Source organism: Miniopterus schreibersii (genome assembly GCF_964146895.1).
Source record: "Miniopterus schreibersii genome assembly, chromosome: 3".
Classification (NCBI taxonomy): domain Eukaryota; kingdom Metazoa; phylum Chordata; class Mammalia; order Chiroptera; family Miniopteridae; genus Miniopterus; species Miniopterus schreibersii.
In genome coordinates this window covers 95,841,518-95,858,232 of record NC_138103.1, presented here as the reverse complement: position 1 = coordinate 95,858,232, position 16,715 = coordinate 95,841,518, and the positions used below count along the sequence as shown (strand labels likewise).

Genomic DNA, 16,715 nt, shown 5'->3' with positions numbered 1-16,715 from the left:
AGAAAAGTACTGAAAACAAGTAATTCTGATGTGTTTGTGGTACAATATCACAGACTGCTCCAACGAGCTCTGCTTTTCCACAGCGCTAGGTGGCTTGCAGGGGATGTCCAAGCAAAGTGATGTAAAGGACGTGAAAGTCTCCCCTCTCCCCGCAAATTCTACAATTTTCTACGGGTGAAATAGTGGAGGAAGGATGGTCTTTACAGAGTTAAATTCAGATCGACATATTTCAATCACAAAATTTCATTTTCTCAGTTTAAAATGCACCAATTGGAACCTCTTATGAAATTATCCACTTTAGGATTCAGTTTGGTTCAAGATAAATTGACTTTTTAACCCTTTAGTTTTTAGGGTTCTTTACATTCTAGATTTATGCCACATAATTCCTTCCTATTAATAGTGAAAGATGAAAACGCCCATAAAATGTGGCTATTATTAAGTTATTTACGTTGTTGACACCGAGTTTTCCTCACGCAGGCCAGTGCCAAAGACACAGGATCTCTGTACGCGGCAATACATCACCGTCTTGTTGCTCTTCGAAGCTTCCAGAAGCAGAAAGACGTAAACCAAGCTGAAAGCCAGCCAGAAGCAGTCCTCCAGCAACTAAGCTGCGACAGCTGTGATGAAGATGACGATGACTTCATCCAAGTCACTAAGAATAGATCAGGTAAAGGACTTTTCTTTTGGTAGGTCACGGGTTTAAGAAAGAAATGCTAAGCACAATCCTAATATATGCGACAGATTTTTAAAGAGTGGAACCCGTCTGTTTAAAGTGGGTTGGGGTTCGAGCCCTTGCTGTCGGGCTCTGGGAAGTAGGTGTGAAAGTCTGTCTTCTATGTGGGCCTTCATTAGGATTTTACCCAAAGCCAGCCTCATCATGATGCCTGGATATCATTTACATATAAATTGTATAAAGATCATTTTTATAATTTAAAGTATTAATTGCTACCCTGAAACTAACCCTTTATTCATATTTCTCTTCACCTGCTCTCATTCTCCTATTACTGGCCGTAATAGGAGAAATTATAACTGCTTGTGACAGAGCCACCAGGCAAACCTGGCTTAAAACATCAAAAACTCTCTTTATTCCCTGTTTGGAATCTGGCTGCTTTATTTTCAAAGGCTTTCTTTGCCTGGTGCAAAATGAATTACTTCTTCTATTGTGTCAGGATTCATGAGTTGAGTGAGGTTGAAGTGGAACCAGCAGTAAACAGAGTTTAGGTTTCAGTGTTTGTCCTGACGAGTGGATTTAAAATTAAAGTTTGTTATTATTTTTGGAGAAAAACATTGCCAAGGAAACAATGAGCTCTGTTATATAGATGTAGTTATTCTAATATGGTCAGCCAAATATTTTCAGGAATAGTTTCATTTAGGCTTGAATTCTGCTCTACAGAGGACTGAGGGATATACTTACAAAGATAGTGTGTCAGCCAGCAATTTTCCAACTTTTAACCATCTTAAATCTCAAAGCTAGTTTAAACATACATACATAATTTAAGAATCCATCGAAAAACATGTACAGAACTCCATGAAATATCTTCCTTTGCCTAGTACTAAAAATGTAATCAAGAGAAACATGGACCAACCATGCAGATCAGGATCATAGAGTGCTGGACTCAGTGAATCAGAAAACTAAGTGAAGATGATTTTTCTTGTTATTATTAAACAAATGGCTTGTTATTCTTTGAAATGTATAAAATTTTTATCTTTTATATTATTATAAAGTTTATATTATCAACAATAAAATGGGGTCTGTTAGAAAATGAGTTGATATCCACTAAAAATATTAGCTTGAATATCTTTTTAAAAAAATCCTCACTGGAGGACATGTTTTATTTTTATTTTTATTGATTTTGAGAGAGAGAGAGAGAGAGAGAGAGAGAGAGAGAGAGACATCGATGTAAGAGACAAACATAGATTGGTGCCCAGACAGGGACAAACCCAAAACCTGGGCATGTGTCTGACTAGCAATTGAACCAATGACCTTTCGTTTCATGGGATGATGCCAGGGCAAACTCTAACTTGAAAGCAGGGTTAAATGGCAAAGTCTCATCAACAAAGGACCTGTTTATGGAATCTATATTTTTTAACATGCAACTATCTTCAGATGAGATGAGAAACAATGGAAATAATGCAAAGTAAACGTCAATCCTATGAATCCCCCCTTTCCCTCTCCCCTTTTCACTTAGTATCTTCTCCAAGAGGTGTTGCATCCAAATGCTAAAATGTTATGAAAGCAACAAAAAGTGTAATTTTAAAAACTTTGTTGCCCATGACTTCAGGAAGGGTTTAATTATTTGAAAATCTCATGTTTAAAGTGAGTACCATTTTCAAATGTTACTTATAAGAATATACATTTTATATATTTCATTTCCTCACCAGTGAGCATATTCATGAGTATTTCTGTTCAGTTGTATTCAGTATTATATCTAATCTGAATATAACATTGTATAATAAAATATATTAAATTTTCATCACAGATCCTTCTAGGTGGACCCACCGACAGTCAGTTGCCTGTTCATGAGTGCCACCTACTATGAACATGACACCATCTATACAAAGATTGGTCACCTACTGAAAATTCTAAGCCATCCTGACTAAATAAGAAGATATGGTTCATTCCTTGAAGAATTTTAATAGGAAAGTTCATGAAATATAACTTGTTGCAATTGTTTTTCTCTTATATAGTCTAATAATTCTGATGTTTTACATTTTGATTATTGTGGAGAAAATTAACAGACTCTAAGAAATACATGGACTTCAAAAGTTCAAAATTTGTCATTTTTGAAGAAGTTAATTTAGAATAGGATTTGGTAACTAATTTGGACTATTCATCACATTGATGGATATAATAGTTAAAATTATAAATTGCTGGATTTGATAAATATCTAAGTAAAATGTTTATTTTTTCAGTCATACGTCGTATGGCCATAAAACAAATATTTTACAATATTTCCAGTCATTTTTTTGAAAACCACTGTAACTGCAAAATAACATTTCATTAAAACATGTTTTTCTTCTGGGAAATGTGTATTTTCATTCAGCCTTTGGATTTCCTAATACTATAAGATTATGTATTCATATATTCCTTTAAAGAGAGTATTTGTTCTTGGACTTGTATCCACTGCACCTTGTATATGTTTACTCACAGTCAGCCTCCAACAGTTGTTGAAGGAATGAACAAAATACATTACCTATGTATCAAAACAGTAAGTATGCAAAACTGCAATACTTTAACTTGTTCTTTGCTTTATTTATGTAATTCAATTGTCATTAATATTCTAGTAGGCATGGCTGTAGAGAGACCTTTTCGGAATAAGTATATCATATATAGCCAAATGAAATTTTTCTTTAAAAATTCAACAGTAATTTCAACAATCATGCAACAGAGTTTTGATGCTCCTTTTTTTGATTTTTGTTTCAGAGAGAATGTGTTACCCAAGAAAATGAGTCTCAGTACTTATAGCCATATTTCATTTTTTGGTCCATTTTGATCACCCCTTGGTTTTAAAAATGACTTCTGATTGTGACCCCCATACAATTCCCGTTAGAGGCATCTTAGTCTGCTCAGTCTGCCATAACAAAATACCACAGACTGGGTGGCTTAGACAACAGAACTTTATTTCTCACAGTTCTGGAAGCTGGCTGGCCAGGTAGGTTTCCTTCTGAGGCCTCTCCTCTTGGCTTGTAGGGGGCACCATCTCACTGTGTGCTCACGTGACCTCTTCTGGTGGGAGCATGGCAGAGAGAGGGGGGGAAAGCTCGCTGGTGTCTCTTCCTACAATCGCATCAGACCAGCACCCACCCTCATACCCTCATCTAACCCTAATTACCTTCCAAAGCCCCATCTCAAGCACCATCACATTGCGGGGTAAAGTTCCAACGTATACATTTTACAAGAACATAAACATTCAGTCTATAACAAGGGAGTAAGATTCATAATTACAAAATGATATCTGAAAATGTTTTGATATTTAAAAACGATGGCACTGGAGGAGTTATTGAAATAACTGGTAAATGTTTAGCCTAAGAAAGACTTGGTATACACTAGTTTTCAAAAATTAGAGGTTTACCAAAAGGTCTTAATTTTTGCCAATCTAGTGGACTTAGAAGGCTGTTTCACTATTACCTTCATTTGTGTTTTTCTGATTTTTAATAAGGTTCAGTATCTTTCCGATCCTTATTCCCTGCTTATATTTCTCCCAAGAAATTCCTGTTCATAATATTTGCAACACTAAACATGCCATTTTCTCCTTTTAGTGGCTTCTTAGCATTTATGGAATAAAAGCCAAGTTTCTAAGCATGGATATAATACTTTCCATGCCTTTCCCCCTGTCTACGTCTCTAGCCTCACCTCCCACTGTTGACTGTCTCCCTCTAAATCCTCTAGGGACTCAGAGCTATTTCAGTGCTCCACACCTTTTCAGAATGTTATTCTCACTCTTGCTGATTCTAGCTAATACCTATTCATTCTTTAGGCTTGGCTCATGGCATTTCCAGACAGCTTTCTCTAACTCCTCTTAGGCTGAGTGTAGACCAGTTCCTCCAGATTCCTGTAGCATTCTGGGTGTAAACTTAGGCTCCTTAAGCGGGGAGACTACCTTTTATTTATCCTAGTAGGGTGCCTGCCCCATAGCAGGCAATGAAATATAATTTGATCCCCGCTGACAGGTGCCGTATGTATCAGGCTCAACAGAAAGATAGAAATCAAGATTTGAAGCTCAGGAGGCAGTCTGGGATAAAGATACTGGTAGTAGCCAAAGTCATGTAAGGGGAAAGGGGCTAATATTTGCCAAGTGTATACTTTGTAATGGGTACATGTCTAGGCATTTGTACATATATTTACAACTCTACAAGGCAGCCATCACATTTTAAAAATGAAGAAGTGGGATTAGAAAGGTCAAGGAACTAGTCCCAGGTTGACAAAGGTAATGAATGGTGAAGCTGGGGTTTGAACCAAGGTCTTTTTAAGTCCAAAGTCCAAGCTCTCGTCATTACACAATACTGGATGAACTCATGCGGAAGAGTGGAGAGAGAGAGAAGGAAAGGGGAAGGAAGGGGAGGGAAGGATGTATCCTGAAGGTGAGCTTAGGAAGAACCCAAAAAGGGGACAGAGAGATGGGAGGAACACCATTAGAGACTGGTTCGTTGGAAGCCTAAGTAAAAAATTTCAAGAGGAAGTGATAACCATGTCCAATGCTGCATAAAGATCAGGGCATTTAAGGGCACAACTTGCTGGAGTAATACATTTGAGGAGGTAGGAGTGATGGGATCCAAAAGTAACAATGGACAACGGGATATACCAACCGCGAAGGTGTCAATGTGGGTAAGTTTCTATCTGGAAATGGGGGAGATCCAAAATTTGAGTTCGTATCTGTGGAATGGGAAGAAAAGCGGTCTGACATTTCACATGTTTGGACCCAACTCATAGACTTTGATTCCAAACTGGTTTCTAGATTCATTTTTCAGTCAAATGGATCACCGACTCCACTGTACATCCGAGCTTGAACCTGTGTCCTCCGTGACTTCCTCCGTCTCCTCTTTCCTGATACCTCACGAATCACAAAGTGTTAGAGCAGCAAGACCCAGACAGGACCTTGAGGACGTTCACACTGTAACACCCGCAGGGCCTGAGAGGGCGCTTAACCTTCTCCCGTAAGTCGCTTAGCGGCCCCCGCAGGCAGCGCTCCTGGGCAGAGGGGACCCGCGTCCACTCAAAGTGGGCATCTGCCAGGCTCCGCGGGCCGTCCCAGGTTGATACCCTCACTACCTGGCACACAGCAGGGACTCGGCGAGCCGTCAGTGAGCCCGCGAAGGACCGTCCCTGGTGGCGGCTGGGCGAAAAGTCAGACTCAGCATCAAGCTGGGCTTCACGGAACCTCAGGATCGCTGACGGTCAGCCCCTCGTTCACAGATGCGGAATCCGGGCCAGAAGGATGCAGTCACCTGCCCGAAGTCCAGGTGCTCCTACCGAGGGTGCCAGGACTGCGGAGGAGCAGAGGGCGCCGGAGCACGCGGGGCGCATAAACGCGGGGTGTGCACCGCGCCTCAAGGCTCCTCGCACAACGGGGGCGGTTTCCTCCCTTTGCGATGCTGCTCCCCCCCGCCCCGGCCCCGTGTACCTGCTCCCCCAGCCCCGGCCCCGTGTACCTGCTCCCCCAGCCCAGGCCCCGTGTACCTGCTTCCCCGCGCCCCCCCAAGCCCCCTGTACTTGCTCCATCAGTGCCGCCCAGGCCCCATGTACCTGCTCCGTCAGCCCAGGCCCCGTGTACCTGCTCCATCAGCCCAGCCCAGGCCCCGTGTACCTGCTTCCCCCCCCCCCCCAAGCCCCGTGTACTTGCTCCATCAGTGCCGCCCAGGCCCCATGTACCTGCTCCGTCAGCCCAGGCCCCGTGTACCTGCTCCCCCAGCCCAGGCCCAGTGTACCTGCTCTGCCCCGCCCCCAGGCCCTGTGTGCCTGCTCCACCCCCCCCCAGGCCCCGTGTACCTGCTCCATCAGCCCAGGCCCCCTGTACCTGCTCCATCAGCCCAGCCCCGGCCCCGTGTACCTGCTCCCCCAGCGCCCTGGCTCCCTCCTCCTCTGGCCTGTGCGCCCGGCGCTCCAAAGCCAGATCGATAGCCATCCAGCATTGCGCTCAGGACTCGCCGCCTTCCGGTTAGAGGCCCGCAGAGGCCAACACTACCTGCAGGCAGAACAAAGTCCGGATGACTAATTCTTGCCCCACTCGGCCTTGTCCCACTTTTTCAACCCTATCTCCTCCTCTGGAAATGCTCCCGTCGTCTACACGGCTCTACCCACTGTCCTCCAACTTCCCCCAGGGCTACCCTACCCCCTTCTTCCTCTGCGCTGTGTGTGCTTGTGCGTGTGTGCTTGTGCGTGTGTGAGCGCGCGCGCGCGCGCGCGCGCGCGTGTGTGTGTGTGTGTGTGTGTGTGTGTGACGGCGTGTGCGGGCGCACGAGTGTGTGCGTGTGAGTGCACGTGGGAGTGCGTGTGCGAGTGAGTGCGTGCGCGAGTGTGTGAATGTGCGTGTGTATGCGTGTGCGTGCGAGTGTGTGCGTGTGAGTGCGTGTGCGAGTGTGAGGCCAGCAGGCAGGGGCAGCGATGGGCCCTTTGCGGAGATGGGCTCGGCGCCTGGCCTACCGCCCCCTTGCGGTGCCCACTCTGGTCCTGAACAAGGGGCCCCGTTTCCCCTCCGCCCGGGGCCTCCGGTGACGCAGCGGGGCCCGGGAAGGTCTCAGCCCGGCCCGGCGTCGTGAGCGCCCGCCGTCCAGCCTGTGCTGGCTGAAGGAACGAACAAGGATCCAGTCTCGCGAGCAATTATGAAATGGTCTAGACTTGTGTGATCCAGGCTTTCATTTCTTAAAAATTGATTTTAGAGAGGCGAAGGGAGAGGGGGAGAAACATCAGATCCATTGCCTCCTGCAGGCCCCCTACTAAGGATCGAGGCCGCAACCGGGGCATGTGCCCCGACCAGGAATCCAGCCCGCGACCTCGTGGTGCCCCGGCCCAAACTCAACCGACCGAGCCGCCTGGGCCGGGCTGCGGTCCGGCCGCACGCGCAGTTATGAGAAAGGGCAGAACCGCGGCCAGGGGTGCCCAGCCCGGGCCCGCCCGCAGGCCCCCAGAGCCCCGCCCGCAGGCCCGCGCGCCCTCAGACCAGTTCCAGCTGGATTCTTCAGGCAGCTCCCACGCCGAATAGAATCTCAGCCCTTCCCCTGGCCGCAGCCAATCCCCGCAGCCCCTCGGCCGCAGCGGGCCCCGATTGGCTGACAGAGTTGGCGGGGGGACTGATTGGCTGACAAGAGTTGGCTTGGGCGGGAGAGCGCCCGCAGGAAAGTGGGCGGAGCGAGAAGTTGGCCCGCGGGTGGCTGAGAGTCCTCTGCGCAGGCGCAGATGGAAACGCTCCCACAAACAAACAAAACCCACCACCCTGAGGCCTCGGGCTCTTCCCCGCCCACCTGTACCTCGCGGGGGCTCCGCCCGCTTCCAATCGCCCGGCTTTCCCCGCCCCCGTCAACGTCCGGGCACGTCCCCCTCGCGGCGCCGTTCACGCCGGGCCCTGCGCTTAACCTCTGGCCGCCCGGCGCGAAGTTAGAGGCGAGGGCGGCGCGGGCGGCGCGCACACCTGGCGGCGGGGAGCCGAGGCGGGCGCCCGGGCCTGTACCCTCCGTCGCGCGGACGATGACTTGCTACCGAGGCTTCCTGCTGGGCAGCTGTCGTCGCGTGGCGGGCGGCCGGGCGGCGGCGCTGAGGGGCCCGGGCGCGGGAGGCCCGGGCGCGCGGCCGCGGCTCGGCGGGGACGGGGGCGGCCGGCGGCACCTGGGGCACCTGGGGCACCTGGCGCAGGGGCCGCCGCGCGAGCTGGCGGGCTGTGGCAGTCGCCCCGACGGCGGCTTCCGCCCGTCCCGGGTGGTGGTGGTCGCCAAAACCACCCGGTACGAGTTCGAACAGCAGCGGTACCGTTACGCGGAGCTGTCGGAGGAGGACCTGAAGCAGTTGGTGGGTCCCTCGCCCTCGTGTCTGCGCCGAGAGCTCCTTCCCGCGGCGCCCCGGATGCTCTGCCTGCCCCCCGGCGGCCCCCACGCCGCCTGGCTTCGCTCGTGGGCCCCCTCGCCTCTCGGTGTGGGAGGGAGCGAGCGGGGGGGGGCAGAGGGGTCACTCTCCGCGCCGAGCCCCCCAAGGCGGGGCGTTTCGGAAGCCTGGCGTGGGGCCCCGGGGGCGGCCGCGATCGGAGGGTGTTAGGGATTCGCTTGTCCCCTCGCCACCCCACCCCCCGACTGGGAGCAGCGACCACGGCCCCAAGGAAGGTCGGCTCGTGACTGACGCTCCGCGAAGAGCCCCCCAGGGCGCCCCCGGAAAGCTGGACCCCGGCGCCGCCGCGAGGGCGAGGGAGGCGGACACACCCCCTCGCCTGGGCCGCCCGAGGCCCGCGCGCTCCGGCGGGTCGGGGCGCGCCCTCTCCGCGGGACGTGGTCGTCAGGCGGGGCTCCGGCGGCGCGTTTGGAGAGCGCACGTGTGTGGTGCCGGGGAGAGCGAGGGAGAAAACTTGACTTGGAATATATGTTACTAAGTAGAAAGGTCAGACAAAGGGCGGGCAGACCTGGCGGTTAGCCGCTGAGGAGCCGCCGTCCGCCTGTAGCAGAACCTCCGCAGCGGGCTGCGCTGGGTTTAGGCGCTTATTAATAGTTTGCAAGGTGTGTCAGTCCATCCAAGGGGGAAACCCTGATGGTGCGCCCCTTCTCTCTCCTTTTGAGACTTCTGGCCCCACGCCCCCTCCAGCAGCTTGAGCGTCAGGAGAGTGAGGATGCTCCCCGTGAACACGATAAACCTGGGACGTCGCCGCCCGGAGCCTCGTGGCTGAGGACGTGCGCGGAGGGCTTGGGAATGGATTGCCTGTGACGTGCAGAGGGCTTGGGAATGGATTGCCTGTGACGTGCAGAGGGCTTGGGAATGGATTGCCTGTGACGTGCAGAGAGGGCTTGGGGATGGATTGCCTGTGACGTGCAGAGGGCTTGGGAATGGATTGCCTATGACGTGCAGAGGGCTTGGGGATGGATTGCCTGTGACGTGCAGAGAGGGCTTGGGGATGGATTGCCTGTGACGTGCAGAGGGCTTGGGAAATGGATTGCCTATGACGTGCAGAGGGCTTGGGAATGGATTGCCTGTGACGTGCAGAGGGCTTGGGAATGGATTGCCTATGACGTGCAGAAAGGGCTTGGGAGTGGATTGCCTATGACGTGCAGAGGGCTTGGGAATGGATTTCCTAGGAGCTGATTTTGTGGGCTTCTGTGTGAGAGTAGACAGCCTGTTCTAAACGTCTGGTCGGTAATCTTCAGCACATTTCTTTGTAGTATTTGTGGAGGTAGCCCAATAAAATTGTAAGTCATCTTTGCTTAAGTATTAAGTACTGAATCTGTTCTTCAAGCATTAAACTTATTCTTTCTTTAATGAGTTAATGGAATAGGGGCCCTGCATGCGGCTGATGAAGTGCTAGGTGCAGGTTTGTTTTTTTCTCCCCAAGTGGTTGAATGCAGCAGTTGATAAAAAACAGCTGCCTCCTTTAAAAGAGTCAACAAACATGTTGAGCAGGAGGTTGGAGTAGTTGAGTTTGTGTTAGGGTGTGAAATTGGGGGTGAGGCTGGGAATAATAATATCAGAAGCAGATGTTTCTGTTTTGGGACAATGGTAGGTCCCTTGGGCTGTACTCCTAATTTCTCAAGATCTGCTTTTTAGAAATTGTCAAATGCCATATACCCATAATTATATTCTGCATACATCTTTATGGAAGCCTCCCACAGCAATTTAAAATAGTACACTTGATTGGGATGACCAGAGTGGGGGGTTGGGAGATTGGGGTATTAGGCCCAGGTTCTGTGTGGTTAACTTCCTTCCCATGAGTCTTTTTCACTTAACTGGGACTCTGGTGAAAACAATACTTTTTGTGTTGTACTGTCAGTTTTCAAAGTGCTTTTACCTAGTTCAGGATGTGAAATACTAGGGTTGGACTAGGTGGCCTCTAAGGCTCTAGAAAGTCTGGCATTTTGAAACTGGTTGACTTTTTCAAGGCCTCAAGAAAGTGGGTGGCATTTGAATTAGATTAATTTCTTGGACCTCTGAACTAGATTGCCACTATCCAAAACTTTTTAAATGTAGGCAAATCAGTATGTCTTTAAATATCAAACTGCCTAGTGTCCCCACTCAGTATCTGAAGAGAAAGCTTTAATAGGTAAATATTTGTCTATCACTAGGTAATGCTGTTCGGATAAGAAAACTTTGAAGTAAAACTTCTGGACTGTAGAACACAGTTTTGAAATAGTTGTCGTTTTTATTTCAATTAAGTTTTATTGGGTTAGTTTTATCATTTATAGTAAGGCCATTATTCTGAATGGAATACCATTAAGTGGATTCCAGACCAGAGATCAGGAACAGGCCAAAGAATACTAGGCTGTGTAAAGTTGTTCCAAAATGGGATTCTGTATTAGAAATGGAAAGATGATTAATATTGCTTGCTATTTTGTTGGGGATAAAAGATACTAAGGTAGACAAATTATATGATTAGGTTATGAAAGAAAGTAGCTGAATGCTCACTTGAGTCTTTGGGCACCATGGTTGCTGTCTATAGTTGTCAAGGTAACCTGGAGTTTGTATCAGAGGATTCTCCCTTTTGGTGGTTGTGGTGCTTTTGTTGCAAATATATCTCCGTTAGATTACTTAGGTTACTTGTTAAAATGCAAAGGGAAGATGAGAGTGGAATGCCAGTATAATTTTATATCCTGAAGCTTCATGGTTTTATAACTTTGTAGAAATACAAGCAATTAGAGGAAATACTTTTTGTTGATAAAGTATGTACAAAATAGGTTTACATCCTTCAAATTTCGTCAGTTACTCTTTCATATCAGGTACATTGTTTAATTTTTAAGTCTTGCTTTTCCCTTTCTCTAACTGATCAATGACTTTTCTTGTGAATTGAGGATTTCTAGTGAAGGATTTTATCTCTACTGGCTCATATGCAAGGATTAATTAAACTATTATTACAATTTACATCATAAGAGATGTAATTGTTGACAAATGTGGAACTTCTATTAACAGAGTCTAAGAGAATCACAAATTAGACCTTTAGATGGATCAAAGCTGATTGGAAAGGTTTTTGACATTGTAAACATGCCTTACTGGCCAAAAAGAAGGTTTTATTTGAAAATATTTTTATATATAACAAATAAGAAATAAGCAGTTTCCACCCTCCTTTCCCCCAACTGCAAGTGTTACAATCCTGCATGCAAACCCCTTAAAGGTTCTCATTTATAGTATTTAAAAAAATTTATTTTCAGCCTTTGCCGGTTTGGCTCGGTGGTTAGAACATTGGCCCCGAGTACTGAAGGGTCTGGGTTCAATTACAGCCAAGGGCACGCACCTCGGTTGCAGGCTTGATCCCTGGGCCCTGGTCGGGGCATGTGTGGGAGGCAACCAATCGATGTGTCTCTCTCACATTGATGTTTCTCTCCCCTCCCTTCCATTCTCTCTGAAAAGCAATGGAAAAATATCCTCGGGTGAGGAACAATAAAAAATTCTTTTCAGAGTGGGGTAGAATCATTTTAATTAGTAGCCCTTCTATTATAGGATTAAACTATTCCTAGTTATTGCCTTGTTAACAGGTTTGAGAGATGTAGCACCTTGGATTTTGTTGCTCTTACTCTGTTTTCTGAAAACAGTGGTGTAACTTAGGTTGTAGTTCTTGGGCACACAGTACTTTTGCCCCATAGTGTGCAGTGAGTATAGCGTATGCAATGCGCGTATTTATCAAATTAAAGAACATGATCTGGAATACTGCCAGAGCCTTCTAACGGAAACCTCACTTCTCAAATCTTTCAGACACAGGCACCAGTGTCGTCTATCTAAAGTGAACATCTGGCCACTTGACTCTTCTTAGAGCACCTCAAAAGCTCCCATAACCTGTAGAGTCACCTAGGGAATTTGTTAAAGTGAAGATGCCAGAATGCTTAATTCCCTCCACCCCCAAAGGTTCTGATTTACTTTGTGGAGAACTCCCAGACTCTGCCTTTCTGAACCACACCTTTAAGGGTGCTGACTCAGCATTTTCAAAACACGTTTTCCAGGTTTGCATGTGGTCCCTGGATCACACTTTGAGACACACTGCTGTAGGTGAACCTTCATGATCTTTAGTGTGCCCAACAAGTGCCTTCATGAACTGGCTCCTGTCTACCTGTTGAATTTCATTTCTGATTATTTTTTATGTTTGCTTCCAGAAATAATCTATACATACAAATCAACACAGTGAAAAATTCTTATTCTTTGTCTCATCCCATTTTGCTCAGTGGTAAAATTTATTTAAGCTATTTCCCACCTGTTCTTTTTATTGACTTTAAAGAGGAAGGGAGGGAGGGGGAGAGAGTGAAAAAGCTAAACATCTCTGTGAGCCAGAAACATAGATTGGCTGCCTCCTGTACCTGCCCCCACCGGGGATTGAACCTGCAGCCTATGTATGAGCCCTGACCAGAATCGAACCCGCAACCTTTTGGTGTAGGGGACAATGCTCCAACCAACTGAGCCATCTGGCCGGGACTATTTTAAAACTCTTAACTCGGTACTTATAAACAAAAGATTGGGAAGGTAGGTGTTCAAATACAATTAATACAAATCATCCTGGGGTAATAAGATTATATTTAATTAAGGTTTTCTTTATATGCATCTTCCTTGTTGTATTATATTTAGAACAGTTTTAAAAAAGTAAACTACATATTTTTAAAAATTCTAAAAATTGGTTTTACTTTATAAAAGTAAGTAATGATTTCAAACAAAATATATTTAAAATTGTATCATAAAGAGGCAAGATACAAAGGAATTTGGAGAAGGAGAGAAAATAACATGCTTTTAATTCTAACATTCTAGTGGATAAATTTCCTACTTGATGATTAAATGGATATTTATTGAGAATATTTCTAAACTTCTAACATTTTACTTTATGGATTATTTAGAAGACATACTTTAAAAGGAGAGTTTTAATGGTAAGATAGTGACATTTTAAAATGTCACACTAATTGACTGGGAAAGACAGTTCTTGAACGATACATGTCTTTATATCTAAAATTTATCCATTCTGGGAGCTTACCAGCCTTTTGTTTGGATTGTGGTAAATACCAAATAGAGTTCATAAATCTAAACACAAGAGAGCTGCAAATCCAAGTGAAACAAAGTCACCTGTCTTCTAAAATATTATTTTATCTTTGATCTGCAGGTAGCCACATGCAATATGTTATTATAAATACATTTAAAATATAAGACACTCAAGCTGTAAAACATGCAAATTATGACTACATGATTCAGGAAACTTAATGATGTATTTGGTATTGAAACCAAATTGTGATTTTCTGAAATCAGACTTTCTAGTTCAAACTTAAGTTTCACAGGTAGTCATTAAAACGTGCCTTCAAATAAAAACATCCTATTTTATGTAGGGCTTTTTAAAGAAATGTAGTATGTACTTTATATCAGTAATAAGACAAAACTTGTTTTGTTTTTATGTAGCTTGCACTGAAAGGCTCTAGCTACAGTGGACTGCTTGAACGACATCATATTCACACCAGAAATGTAGAGCACATTCTAGATAGTTTACGGTAAGTATGTGGGGTTGGGTTTTGGGTGGGCTTTTACATTCAGAAATTCCAATTTCCCCCTAACTAACAGCTAATCAGATTAAAAAAAAAAAAAATGTTTTAATTGATTTCAGAGGGAGGAAGGGAGAGGGAGAGAGGTAGAAACATCAGTGATAAGAGAGTCATTGATCGGCGGCCCCCTGCAAGCCCCCCCTACCAGGGGATTGAGCCCTCAACCTGGGCACATGCCCGGGAATTGAACTGTGACCTCCTGGTTCATAGGTCATTGCTCAACCACTGAGCCATGCTGGCTGGGCTAATCAATAGATTTTTAAATAAAGATTACCATTATAAAACCACTTTCAGAAAATTATATTGTGGTTAATGGACCTGATATTATAGTGTTTCTAAGGAAATTTTTATTGTATTCTAAAAGTTTCACAGATTTTTGGTTATTTTGGTCTGCCTAAGAAGTGCCTTTTCTACAAAGGGTTAATTTTGTACACAGCAAGCTTCAACTGTATGTGTAATATTTTATTTCTTAAACAGAATACTGGATTTTTTGGGTGTTCATTATAATATTCTTCGAATGTCTAAAAATTATCATTATAGAAACCAGTTTATTTGGGGCCAAATGTAGTCAGTGAACACGTTTATGTGTATACAAGAGAATCAGTGTGAGAACATGCAAAGTTCTCTGACTAAATACTAAAGTATCAGCCTCTCAGAAAACATGCTTCTTTATGTTGTTAGTGAAACTTTTATATAAACTTTACTTCTTTATCTAAAGTATTTAGTCACTGTTTCAGGGTCTAGAACTCAAGGAATATTTATTGGATTTAAAATAATGGCTATTCAGTTTTATTATTTAAAAAATTGTCTCCGAAGGTGTTAGCCTTCTGGGCCTTTTTTGTATTAATGAATTTTAACATCAGAAGAGAAAATGAAATTTTAATATTGCCATTTTTCAGGAGCTATGAAAGATGTTTTAAAGAAATTTGAGATAGTGATTTACTTTCAGCTTATTCATGTGCTTTCCAACTTAACAGTTAATTGGCTGTTGCAATTAAAAGAAAATGAAGCTAACCTTACAAAGTTAAACATAAATTTGTTTGTTTATAAAGCAAAATTGTTTATTTTACATCTCCATTTATAATAATCTGCCTCTCAGAAAACATGCTCCTTTATGTTGCTAGTGGAACTTTTTATAACCTTTACTTTTTTACCTTAGGAACGAGGGAATTGAGGTTCGCCTAGTAAAGAGGAGAGAATACGATGAAGAAACTGTTCGATGGGCAGATGCTGTCATAGCTGCAGGAGGTAATAGTTTTACTGAGGTAAAGATGTGGGGATGAGGAAGTGCTTGCTAATACTCCTATTTCCAGATATCATGTGGTCTAGCCATAATGAAGCCTTCAGAGTCCTACCGTAAGACAATTTTGGATTTTTAGAGTCAGGTTTAAAAAGATCTGCTTTACATAACATTTCACATTTTTAGTGAATGATGTTCCTGTGAGGTTCTATGTATATATTTCTGTGTGTGTATTCAAGGTGTGTATTTAACTTCAAGTGTGATTCAAAGGATTGATTGTAATTGTATTTTGGTTTAGTTATGCCAGTCTTAAAAAAAAGTTGAAGTTGTTTAAGAGTTTAATTAGGTAAATTTCATCCCTCTCTGGCACCAATATACATACACTTATGTTTTTTTCTGAGCTTTATTGTTAAGTTAGTGAACATTCTTTCTAAAGCTTTAAATTGACAGCATTTGTTGGAGAGAAAATTCTGAAATTGGACACTTTATTGGACATATTCTCATTAAAATAATTTATGAATTGGACTGATGTTATGAAAGAAGGGAAGAAGATTAGCTAGTAGAAGTGATAGGATTAGAGCAGTGGTTCCCAACTGGGGGATGCTGCTAGCATCTAATGGGTAGAAGCCAGGGATACTGCTAACCGTCCTATAATGCACAGGACAGCCCCCATGACAAAGAATTATCTGGACTAAAATGTCAGTCTTGCCACTATTGAGAAATCCTGGGTTAGAGTAGGAGAGATAAGGCAAAGGTATAGTGGGTAGAGAGGAGGTGGAGTAGACTGTGGCAGTCAGCAGGATGGGGTGGGGGTGTAATTGTTAGAGCAAAAGTACTGGTGTTTAAATGACATTAAAAACCAGCTTTATAACAAGTCTGGTTATGTCACCTGTCCTTTAGGTGATGGCACAATGCTTCTGGCAGCAAGTAAAGTGTTGGACAGACTTAAACCAGTTATTGGAGTAAATACTGATCCAGAACGGTAAGGCGCATGTTTTTATTTTTGTTTGTTTGGCTCTTTGTTTTTTTAGTGTAATACATAAAAACATTTACGCTTTGCTTTGCATAGTATCTGTTTATGATAAATCTTAACATTTGGAAGCTCTTCTTAATTGTCTGTACCGAAGGCCTATTGCTGGGCTCTGTTGCTACAAGGAGTTGACTACGGCGCATGATGTTTCAGGGGAAGCATCATTGCTCCTGGCTGTCAGGAATGTTAGGACCATGTTCCATAAACATTTCAGTGATGGAATTTAGGCATATTGAATTGATCTCTACCTCTGATAGAATT

At 44.6% G+C, this 16,715-nt stretch overlaps 2 protein-coding genes across 5 annotated transcripts in view; both read left to right on the top strand.

The window, feature by feature from the left end:
- Nucleotides 1–3,031, top strand: part of RANBP3L (RAN binding protein 3 like) — a 179,585-nt gene extending 176,554 nt beyond the window's left edge. The window contains exons 14-15 of one of the 2 annotated variants that reach the window (XM_081132549.1): nt 478–667; nt 2,481–3,031. In XM_081132549.1, the coding sequence (XP_080988675.1) occupies nt 478–667; nt 2,481–2,524 (234 nt within the window). In that variant the 3' untranslated portion in view covers nt 2,525–3,031. The remainder of the gene's footprint in view (nt 1–477; nt 668–2,480) is intronic. The other variant, XM_081132550.1, reaches the window with a different exon arrangement.
- A 5,099-nt stretch (nt 3,032–8,130) lies between these two features.
- The window catches only part of NADK2 (NAD kinase 2, mitochondrial), a 33,728-nt gene continuing 25,143 nt past the window's right edge, over nt 8,131–16,715 (top strand). For 2 of the 3 annotated variants that reach the window (XM_081132237.1, XM_081132236.1), the window contains exons 1-4: nt 8,135–8,500; nt 14,045–14,133; nt 15,344–15,432; nt 16,325–16,406. In XM_081132237.1, the coding sequence (XP_080988363.1) occupies nt 8,183–8,500; nt 14,045–14,133; nt 15,344–15,432; nt 16,325–16,406 (578 nt within the window). In that variant the 5' untranslated portion in view covers nt 8,135–8,182. Of the gene's footprint in view, nt 8,501–14,044; nt 14,134–15,343; nt 15,433–16,324; nt 16,407–16,715 lie in introns of all 3 variants that reach the window. The other variant, XM_081132235.1, reaches the window with a different exon arrangement.